Source organism: Sinocyclocheilus anshuiensis, unplaced genomic scaffold (assembly GCF_001515605.1).
Source record: "Sinocyclocheilus anshuiensis isolate Anshui unplaced genomic scaffold, SAMN03320099.WGS_v1.1 scaffold802, whole genome shotgun sequence".
In the NCBI taxonomy this organism is placed as follows: domain Eukaryota; kingdom Metazoa; phylum Chordata; class Actinopteri; order Cypriniformes; family Cyprinidae; genus Sinocyclocheilus; species Sinocyclocheilus anshuiensis.
The window spans coordinates 10,961-22,887 of record NW_015547667.1 but is presented as its reverse complement, the minus strand read 5'-3'; the positions used below and the strand labels follow the sequence as shown (position 1 = coordinate 22,887).

General features: G+C 35.4%; 1 protein-coding gene across 1 annotated transcript in view; it reads left to right on the top strand.

Moving 5' to 3' along the window:
* LOC107702626 (UV excision repair protein RAD23 homolog B-like) overlaps positions 1 to 6,324 on the top strand; it is a 10,874-nt gene extending 4,550 nt beyond the window's left edge. The window contains exons 7-10 of the mRNA XM_016504995.1: positions 1,307 to 1,439; positions 3,376 to 3,533; positions 3,607 to 3,747; positions 5,427 to 6,324. Of these exons, the coding sequence (XP_016360481.1) occupies positions 1,307 to 1,439; positions 3,376 to 3,533; positions 3,607 to 3,747; positions 5,427 to 5,540 (546 nt within the window). The 3' untranslated portion in view covers positions 5,541 to 6,324. The remainder of the gene's footprint in view (positions 1 to 1,306; positions 1,440 to 3,375; positions 3,534 to 3,606; positions 3,748 to 5,426) is intronic.
* Positions 6,325 to 11,927: the final 5,603 nt, after the last annotated feature.

The window sequence follows — 11,927 nt, the reverse complement described above, 5'->3', positions numbered from 1 at the left end:
ATTGTCATTTTAAAGACCATTTTATGCCACTGAATATATAATCATAATGTAACAGCATAATAATGCTGGCCTACACACTTCCAAATGACATCAAACTTTTCACTTTTAAGAATATTTAGATCATGCAAATTAAGCATCAAAATAAATATAATGGGTGATATATTGCGTCACCAAAAATGATTGAGGTCATGAACATATATTGCGCGATAAGTCGATATATTGATTATTGCGACAGGCCTAAGTGTGAGACACTTTTTTTTATGGAAGGGTGCTTTTTATGTCACGTCTTTTGGACTGAAGCAATGCAACACCCGCTGAGTGCAACGATAGAGCTTGAAAGATCAAAGACAATTTTTTTATATAACTCCGACTGGATTCGTCTGAAAGAAGAAAGTCATATACACCTAGGATACCTCGGGGGTGAGTAAAACACAGCCTAATTTTTTGGGTGAACTAACCATTTGATATTTGCACTTTGCTTGGTAAAGTAGCTTACTTAATATATTGTTTGGATAATTGCTCAACTTTTTAAATCACTTTTTAAATCTTAAGACATATCCCAAAAAAATAGGTAAGAAAAAACAAAAACAAAATGACTGTAACCATTAGATCATAAAACCAACTTTGTACAAACTTTGTATATACATAACGAAATACTAATACTAAAATGTGTTGTAATATTAAATTGAGTATTTAAATGACGTACAATTATTAAAATACATATTAAATTATTAATATTAATACATTGCAAAAATGAGTTATTTTATATCAGTTATTAATAATAATTAAATAATTTATATAAAATTATTTCAAATTATTTAAATACATTTAAAATTATTAATATTAACTCATGAAACGATAATCAAATAAAGAAATCCATTGTGATCACCAAACAAAGTTACATAAATATATAAAAAAGTATAAACTAGCATAAATAATAGCAATGATAATATTAATACTACAATTAATTTTAATCATTGATAAATTATTTAAATACATATTAAGTTAAAAATATTAATGCTATAATACACTTATTTCATTTTTTATTGAGGCTGTCTAATGATCATGGACAAAATAATACAAAAAAGTATTAACTATTACAAATATGTTTATTATTTTTCATATAAGTTATGATTAATTACAAATTGTAATCAAGTTTATTTTACTTCTTTCATTTAATTTTATTTGTCTTTTTATTTAGAATATCACTAATGATTTGTGCACATAATTAATGAATATTAATAAAGACAATGTGGTCAACCCAGCTTTCACGTGTTTAAACCGCACAAATTCACAAATGAACGAGCTGTTAATGTCCGTTCCTCAGGGTATTCCCACAGAAACCGAGCAGCCGCCGCAGGAAGTAGTGCGGCCCACGCCGGTGTCCAACCCCACCCCTCCAGCACCACAGCGACCTCAGCCGCCGCCCGCCGCAGCCGGTGAGTGGCCATTTGTTCACGACGTGTGGAAATAGACGCCCATTTGCCCTGCAGCTGCCGCCTTCTTGCTAATTCGCTGAACCGTCATTTCGGTAGCACAGCTGATGGAGGAGTCTTCATTTATGCTCATGGGCATCGCTGACGTTCTGTTCATTAGGCAAATAAGGAAGCATAAAGGTCAATATCTCAATAAAATCTGCCCCCAAATTAGCGTTAACAAGTAAGTGAATGTGAACTTTGGACTTGGCAATGTGCATAAATTTTACAATGTTTTTTAAACTTAACTTTCTTAATGTGTTGAGGGTCAGTTAGACCCACATTTGATTTCTAAACAGTTTGAAACACCGGTTAAACTATTTTACTTGTTGAAATTTGGTGGCTTTTTCTCATTTTGGGTTATGAATGTGTGTGCAAAGTTTTGACACATAGATGTGTTTTGGAAAGGCTGTACAAATTTTGGTGGTGTTGGGGTCCATGCACTTTGCAAAAAACAAAAAAAACGTTATTGTCGCTTGTCAAAGACTAAAATATGAGATACGTGAAAAAGTTTACTCAAAATTTAAAATATGAGATATGTGAAAAAGTTTACTCAAAATTGAACACTTTCTTAATTATGAGTTTTAAATACAAAAGTTCTGTGAAATTATATTTTTGGGTGATTGTTTTTTGGATCTCAATTATTAGTCGGTTGCTGCACTAAAACAGAGAGGAAGTGTGAGAAACCCATTTTACCCTCACAAAAAATGTGACAATGACATAAATAAAAAATGACAAAAACACACAAAAGAATTACTAAAACTTTGACTAAAATTCAAATGACAACAAAAATATATATAAAAATAAAAACTAATTCAAAATATTAATAAAAACTTTAGTAGTATTTCACTAATTTACACTACAGTACAAACAATTTAGGTAATAATTATGCTTAGTGTATAGTCACTTGCACCATTACAGAACTAGTTAAAAGATAAAAAAATTAATTCACAGAAATTTTTTGTGTGTCTGTGCTGCACATTTTGCAAATATTTTTGGTCCCTGACAAGCTTCAATCAGTGTTTTTTTTGTATCATTAATATATTATTATAGTTTTTGTTAATATTTTGAATTCGTTTTTTCTTGATATTTTCCACAATTATTTTAAAGTTCTTCTTTTAAAATTAAAAAAGACAGCAAAATTACTTATTCTATTAAGTTTAAGTTCATTTAGTTTGAGTTCAGCTTAACTTCAGTACTTCAGCTTAAACTAAACGAAAATTAGAAATGAAATGGTTTTAGTTAATGCGACTCTTTTATGTTTTTGTTTTTGTTTGTATGTTGTGTTGAGTTTTGGCGAATTTCATGGAAACCATAGACAGCATAAAGTGTAAATGTAAATACTTAAAAAAAAAACATTGGTGTTATTTGTGTTGTATTTTTACTTTCATAAAAAAATATATATATTTAAATTTTAAAAAACAAACACAAAATTACTGAAACTTAAAAAGTGAAAATAGACAATATAAAAGTTAAATCTAATTCAAATATGAAAAAAATACATAATAGTATATCAGTGATGCTAATATAACACCACCAAAATTATTATTAATATAGAAATTTTTATTATATTTTATAATATATGTAGTATTTTATTCATATGGTTTAAATTGTTTAATTACAATTATTTAAATAAATATTAATTATTATTTGCATAATATATTTATAATGTTGATTTTTGGCTAATTTTGTGAGGGTCAACAGATGCGACAAAAAGTAGACACTTCAAAAATGTTGACTTTATGTTTACTTTCTCATTTGGAGGCACAGAAAAGACAGTGTTGCATAATACAGTGCAGTAGGAAACAAAGAAAATGGTTTTCTTTGAGCTTTTCCTCGATGGCGGCCCACCAGCGTCCCGGGCCAGACTCCTCTACAGCCCTTTCTGTCCTGTGAACAGGTGTGGAGTCGGGAGCGGCGCAGGCCTTGGCGAACCCGCTGGAGTTCCTGAGGAACCAGCCGCAGTTCCAGCAGATGCGTCAGATCATCCAGCAGAACCCGGCGCTGCTGCCAGCGCTCCTGCAGCAGCTTGGCCGAGATAACCCGCAGCTCCTGCAGGTGGGTGGAGCTTAGCGCAGAGCCGCTGCGATTGGACGCACAATGCTGAATCTGCGCTTATTTTTCTGTGCAGCAAATCACGCAGCATCAGGAGCGATTCGTGCAGATGTTGAACGAGCCACACGTAGGCGAAGCCGAAGCCGCTGAAGCTCCCAGCGCACCACAGACCAACTACATCCAGGTCACGCCGCAGGAGAAGGAGGCCATCGAGAGGGTATGCTAACAATGCTACGAACGTTTGGCTTGAAGACGAAGTATAATTTCTGTGATACTAGGGACAACGCACAGACCAATGTGAAATGTAGTTTTACTAGATACCATTTGGTCACGTTAGTGTCACGGAAATTACACAATAAATAAGAAAAAATTTGAATTTTTAAATTCAGTTTTTAAAGCTGCAACTGTGTTTTAAATTAAAATAAAATACCTAATAAACTTATCCACTTTTACTTAAAGTCAGCATGGAATGACATTTGCTACCCATTTTATTTGACATGATTCAAAGTAAAACAGAATATATATTTTTAAATTCAGTTTTTAAAGCTGCAACTGTGTTTTAAATTCAAATAAAATACCTAATAAACTTATCCACTTTTACTTAAAGTCAGCATGGAATGACATTTGCTACCCATTTTATTTGACATAATTCAAAGTAAAACAGAATATATATGTATATATATGTATAATAATACATCAGCAATAAATATGAATAAAAAGTGAAAAATTTAACGGGGTCTGAATACTTTCCGTACCCACTGTATGTATAATAATACATCAGCAATAAATATTAATAAAAAGAATTTCCATCAGCATCATTACTCCAGTATAAAGTGTCACATGATAAAAGTTTACATTTCTTTCAATTAAAGAAAGAATAAAAATGTACTGACCCCAAACTTTTGAACTGTAGTGTATATTGTTAGAAGAGATTTCTATTTTAAATATATTCTCTTCTTTTGAACTTTTTATTCATCAAAGAATCCTGAAAAAAAAGTATCACAGGTTCCAAAACAATATGAAGCAGTTTCCAGCACTGATAATAAATGAGCATATTAGAATGATTTCTGAAGATCATGTGACACTGAAGACTGGAGTAATGATGCTGAAAATTCAGCTGCGCATCACAGGAATAAATTACATTTTAATGTATATTAAAACAGAAAAATGTTATTTTACATTGTAATAATATTTCACAATATTAAATTTTTTTATGTATTACAGTATTTTTGATCAAATAAATGCAGCCTTGATGAGCATAAGAAACTCCTGTGAAAACATTTAAAAATCATTCTGATCCCAAACTTTTGAACGGTAGTGTATATATATATATATATATATATATGTATGTGTGTGTGTAAAATAATTAAATTGTTAATATTTAATTATGAAATATGTTTAAATAATTACGATTATTTAAACATATTTAAATAAACATTAAATGATTTGTTTTTCATTTTTAAACTTTTTTTTTGTTTTTGAATAAAATGTGCATAATTCATGTTTTTTTATTGTTGCATTCTAATGGTTATGTAGTCATTTGTGAATTGAAAATAATTTATTATTAAAATGTTGTTTATTAATTATTTTGTATTTTAATTTATTATAATTCAAATAACTATGTTATCTTAATTTAATGTTTATATTGATAATTACTCAGCTTTTTAAGTCATTTCTAATGTGCATCTTAACATTTCCACAAAATAAACTTTATATACATACATATACACATACACAATGTAATTGTATCTAATGCAAAATGTCAAGGTTAACAACAATTCTAAAATAGAAAAAAATATATATTTTAATTTTAATAATTAATTAAAAATGATTGAACGAACAGTAATTTCACACAACATGTTTTAACATTTTATAAAATTGCGTTATGTTTTCTAGTTAAAAGCTCTGGGGTTTCCAGAGGGACTCGTCATCCAAGCCTACTTCGCCTGCGAGAAGAACGAAAACCTTGCCGCGAACTTCCTGCTGCAGCAGAACTTTGACGATGAGTGAACGTTAACCGTTTAGACGTGACGACACTCGGAGGATGGCAACGGAGAGAATGCAAGCGCTAGGCCGCATGTTGCGTGCGCGTGTGTGTATGTGTGCGTTAAAGCGAATTGGACGTCGACTGGTCTTCCATGATGATTTTCATGGAGTTTAAACTGAAGCCATGATGTGACGTTATAATCAGCACAGCTAAAAAAATTTTCGATAGATATAGCCGATCCTTTATGACGAGGTGTCCGTTGTATGTCTGGTTTCTGCTGCTATCTCTGCTGTGTGCGTCGAGTGAGGTTTTATTTATCACAGTTAAACCCTGCCAAAAACTCTCAAGGTCATCGCTCATTTCTCACAATTGTTTTTCAGTATTAATAATCATGAGACGTTTCAGTCGAAGTAGATGCCAAATTTAATTTGTCACCAATGAAAACAAGCCTTTGATGGATAGATGTACGTCTTTTCAAGACGTCGTACCATTTTTGTTGCGTTTTCTCCACTGGAACAATTTTGGAAATATGTCAAATTAAATATGGTGTCTACTTTATGCCATGTTATGTCATATTTAGTGTTTACTTTTCTTTCATTATTAGCCTCTACTGTGTGAAATACAATGTTTATGCAGTGGACGTCACCAAACTACTTTTCAACTCATCTGTTCCCCTACATCAAACCATTAATATTAAAAATAAACCACATTTTCTGCGCTGCATGGGTATGTTAGTATCTTTAAACCCATGTTTAAAATAAGAACTGTCGATAACGTCTACAATCATGAGTTTTTGGTAAAAAAAAACAGCATTGATAGTTGATATGTGACAATCTAGTTGGCTAATTAACTAGATTTTATTTTCAAGTTTATTTCTGTTATTTGATAGGGCATGTTTAACAAAAATCTAAATTCTGTCATCATTTACTCACCCTCAATTTCTTTCTTCTGTTGAACACAAAATAAGACATTTGAAGAATGTTGGTAACCAAAAAGGTAACGGTAGCCATTGCTTTCCATAGTATAGAGAAAAAAAATACTATGAAAGTCAATGGCTACCGTCAAATGTAACCAAACAGGTGATGGTAGCCATTGACTTCCATAGTGTTATTTTTTCCATGCTATGGAAGGCAATGGCTACTGTCAACTGTAACCAAACACGTATGGAGGGCAATGCCTACCATCAACTGTAACCAAAAGGGTGATAGTGTTTTTTCCCATACTATGCAGGGTAATGGCTTCTGTCAACTGCAACCAAACAGTTGACGGTAGCCATTGGCTTCCATAGTATGGAAAAAAAAAACACTATGGAAGTCAATGGCTACCGTCAACTATTTGGTTACAGTTGACAGTAGTATATTATAGTTTCCATAGGATAGTATGGAAAAAAATACTATGGAAGCCAATGGCTACCATCATCTGTCAACTGTAACCAAGCAGTTGACGTAGCCATTGACTTCCATAGTGGCTACCGTCATCTGTCAACTGTAACCAAACAGTTGACAGTAGCCATTGACTTCCGTAGTGGCTACCGTCATCTGTCAACTGTAACCAAACAGCTGACGGTAGCCATTGACATCCATAGTGGCTACAGTCATCTGTCAACTGTAACCAAACAGTTGACGTAGCCATTGACTTCCGTAGTGTTTTATTTTCCGTACTATGGAAGGCAATAGCTACCGTCAACTGTCAACTGTAACCAAACAGTTGATGGTAGCCATTTACTTCCAAAGTGTTTTTTCCATATTATGGAAGGCAATAGCTATCGTCAACTGTAACCAAACAGGTAATGGTAGCAATTGCCTTCCCAAGTATTTTTCTCCATACTATGGAAGTCAATGGCTACCGTCAACTGCCATTGCCTTCCATAGTATGGGGAAAAAAAACACTATGAAAGTCAATGGCTACCGTCAACTATTTTGGTTACAGTTGACAGTATATATTATAGTTTCCATAGGATAGTATGGAAAAAAAATACTATGGAAGCCAATGGCTACCATCATCTGTCAACTGTAACCAAGCAGTTGACGTAGCCATTGACTTCCATAGTGGCTACCGTCATCTGTCAACTGTAACCAAACAGTTGACAGTAGCCATTGACTTCCGTAGTGGCTACCGTCATCTGTCAACTGTAACCAAACAGTTGACAGTAGCCATTGACTTCCGTAGTGGCTACCGTCATCTGTCAACTGTAACCAAACAGTTGACAGTAGCCATTGACTTCCGTAGTGGCTACCGTCATCTGTCAACTGTAACCAAACAGTTGACGTAGCCATTGACTTCCGTAGTGTTTTATTTTCCGTACTATGGAAGGCAATAGCTACCGTCAACTGTCAACTGTAACCAAACAGTTGATGGTAGCCATTTACTTCCAAAGTGTTTTTTCCATACTATGGAGGGCAATGGCTACCGTCAACTGTAACCAAACAGTTGACAGTAGCCATTGACTTCCATAGTGTTTTATTTTTCATATTATGGAAGGCAATAGCTATCGTCAACTGTAACCAAACAGGTAATGGTAGCAATTGCCTTCCCAAGTATTTTTCTCCATACTATGGAAGTCAATGGCTACCGTCAACTGCCATTGCCTTCCATAGTATGGGGAAAAAAAACACTATGAAAGTCAATGGCTACCGTCAACTATTTTGGTTACAGTTGACAGTATATATTATAGTTTCCATAGGATAGTATGGAAAAAAAATACTATGGAAGCCAATGGCTACCATCATCTGTCAACTGTAACCAAACAGCTGACGGTAGCCATGGAAAAAATACTATGGAAGTCAATGGCTACCGACAACTGTTTGGTTACCAACATTCTTTTTTATTTCATTCTTAATTTTCATTTTTTGGTGAACTATCCCTTTATTAACTCTAAAGTTCCCACTAGAACCAGTTCAGTATGCAGTAGAAACTGAATGAGCAGTGGTTTTGAATGGAGCCCGAAATGCTGCAACAATCGTAGGCATTTTATGTGGTGAAGCAACTGAATGTGGTCGAGTGTCTCAGCAGGTCTCGAAAACCGCATAAAAATATGCATTGTAATTTGAATATTTGTACATATTCGAGTGGAAGAAAAAACAGTGTTGTCTTGGTCTCTGTTGCACACTTAAGACAGTGCCAAACATAAATAGAAACTGGAAATGGATGAAATTACAGATCTAGCTGCAATGCTTGAAGTGGATGCAGAATGCATATATTTTTATATAAATGATGTGTCCTGCTTCTTCTATAGCCTAGTTTTGAGTTAAAATGCTGGAAGGGTATTTTTATCAATACGTTCAAAAATCTGTAGGTGTTCTGACAGGTACAGGCAAGACTAAGCATCCTGTTAGCATTTTATATTATTTTTTCTTCTTGGGGGATCTGATGTGTGGAGAAAGTGAACATGGAGGAGTTTGGTCTTAAATGCAACAGCACACAAGGGTTTGCGGAGTGATTTATGAATGTATTGTTTCAGTGGTGTGTGAAATAAATTGCTTTTAAAAAGCTTCAATGAAGTCTCCAAATAGATATAGTTTCATTCATTAGTAATGGATCCATAATCAGACTGCATATATGCTTCTAAATAGTATTTTTATTAAATTAAGTATCCCCGCCTGTCAGACCGGGGTTCGATTCCCCGACGGGGAGAATTGCAATCTTTTGAAAACCCATTTCATTTTCAATGGGTTTGAGACATTTTTTTTTTATCAAGTAAGAAGTAGATACTTCTGTCAGGACCACTAAAGTCAAAGATGACTGACAATTAGCATCGAGTTTTGGATTGGCGGTTCTGTTCTGGGCAAGAACTCCCTGCACATCCATGCAGCCCAGCATGGATACGAGCAGGGAGAGCAGCAATCCCCCCCCCCCAGGGTAAACAGAACAGAACCAACATAAATGTATTGCAGATATCATAAAAGTTCAATAATTGAATGCAACATTTTAGAAATTAGCCTTGTGATTCAAAGGAGAACCAGAAGGCCGAATCCTGACTGACGAGAGGAGGAGTTGGGGATGGAGGAGGGTAATTAGCTATTGAGCAACGCGAAAGTAGGTGATAATACTGAATCTTATATATGAATCTTATATACTGATCTTATATATGGGTGCTGTGATAGGTGTCGCATCCCAATAGGTAGATGTGGATCAGCTGAGAGTCAGCTGATGCAAGCTTGACTAACATGACTTGCCAGAACTAACACAAAGCGTGATTTATGGCCCAAGCTTAGGAACAGAGAAATATTAAGCTAGGGTTAGGTGAAGAATCAGGATTTTCCTCCACCTGACATTGATGTACTCCTGACATAGCGTTCCAGATTAAAATAGGTGGGCCACAGGCACAAAATCATGCTTGTTGTTTGTTAGTTGCAACGCTCAAGCTATAGAACAATATTTCAAGATAAATTAACTTTTTGTTCTGAGATATACTCAAAACTTAAACTTTAAATGCTTCAAAAAAGACCCTTGTTAAAACTACAACACTTCTGCAAGAGGGTGGGAACGCAACGGCATTTAACCATAATCTTTTGCAATATGAACAGCCAACTAGAACCGTTTACACAATTATCGTGTAGTTATACTGAAAGTCAAACATTCCAACTTCAAATTTCATTATATGACAAGATCATACCACACAATTCTCAAAAGCAGTAAAACTCCCAAAGTAATATACCCTACATATAGGTTAGACATGTTCAGTTGTCCAACATCTACCCCTTGTGGTTTGTTGTGGTATTGACTTGGACAAAACAAGAATTTGGACCAGAGTTTAGAAACGGAGAAAGATTTAGTTGAGGAGGATCAGGTTTCTGTCGTTATTGCTCCTGACATAGTGCTCCAGATGGAGGGATAATTGTTTTTTGTGAACCGTGAGCGTTTGGCCCAGCTGCGTCCCTACTTCCAAGGCTTTTTTTTTTTTTTGGCGGTGGTCAGCAGAACACCAAGAGGCATGCTGAGGTTAAGGAACTTGGACCACAGTGCTGGAAAAAATTCCAAAATAAAAACAAAAATTTTTATTCGGCAAGAAGTAGGTACTTATGATCTCAGCTTAGGCACAGAGAAAGATTTTTTTGAGAAAGATCAGGATGGTGTCTACAACACACTTGACGTAGTGCTCCAGGTTGAGAGTTGTTTGTGAACCATGGTCATTTGGCCCAGCTGAGTCCCTACTTCCAAGCCTTGGTTTTTGGCAGTGGTCAGGAGAGCACCAAGACACATATCAGGATTAAGGAAGTTGGACCACAAACACAAAACCACAGCCAAGATTTTTTTGGTTGCAATGCTCTGGATGTATAGGAGTGACAAGTCAAAGTTCTGAGACGTACACAGAACTTAAACTTAGATGCTTCACCAAATGGCTTTTTTGGTATATTCGCACCGCAGGAACTAGTAACATATTTGTTCTAGGAACTCCATTTGCGGGAACTACATTGGTTCCTACTTCAGTGTAGGGTCTAGAACAGTTCTATAGGAACTACCAGTGATGTAAGTGTATGCTGATTGGCCCAACGCATACGAAACACTGGCTACCCGGCATTTTTAAAAAGCCATGTAAAAGTATTTACTACATAAACATGGAAAACAATGATAATGGCATTTACCTGTTGTCTGCAACGTTGTGTTCTTTTCTCAGCCGCAATGATAACACTGCAAGTTGTCATAAGAGATTTTGTCTGATTTTCATGCTCTTTCTATCACGTAAATTACATTAAATCTTTGTTATCGCGATACCCACGACACACAACAAAAACAGCTCCGATCATGTTCACATTCGATCCGGTCACATCACATTCACCGGTTGTTGATGTTTGTAAATGCCATGAATAAAGACGTCGCTGTCGGTCGCTTCAGAGTTCCTGTTGCCAGTGCGAATGCAACCAGGAAAATGCCCTGAGGAGGAGATTGGTTCTCTAGGAAAGACCCTGCTGGCTAGTTCCTAGAACTACGCAGTGCGAAAGCGCCTAATGACCTACCTGGAACATGCCCGATCAGGTGGTACATGCCCTTTCCAAAACAAAACTTCTAAGTCAGGAGTGCCGAATCCTGTTTCTGGAGATCTACAATCAGTGCTCCAATATATGGTGTGTGTATATATTGGAGTGTAATCATGGTGTGTAAGCCCCTTTAATGAGCTTGTTCAGGTGTGTTTGATTAGGATTGGAGCTGACCTTTGCATGAAAGTACTGTAGATCTCCAGAAACACAATTGGGCATTTTGCCTTTGTTGTCTAACTGTCCACACCATCTAAAATATTATTTCTTGCTCTAAGGGGACAACATAGTAGTGACTGGAGGCTACTTCCAGGATGTGTTAGTGACGTGACATGTGGCCAAGTATGGTGACCCATACTCGGAATTAGTGCTCTGCATTTACCCATCCAAAGTGCACACACACAGCAGTGAACACACACACACCGTGAACACACA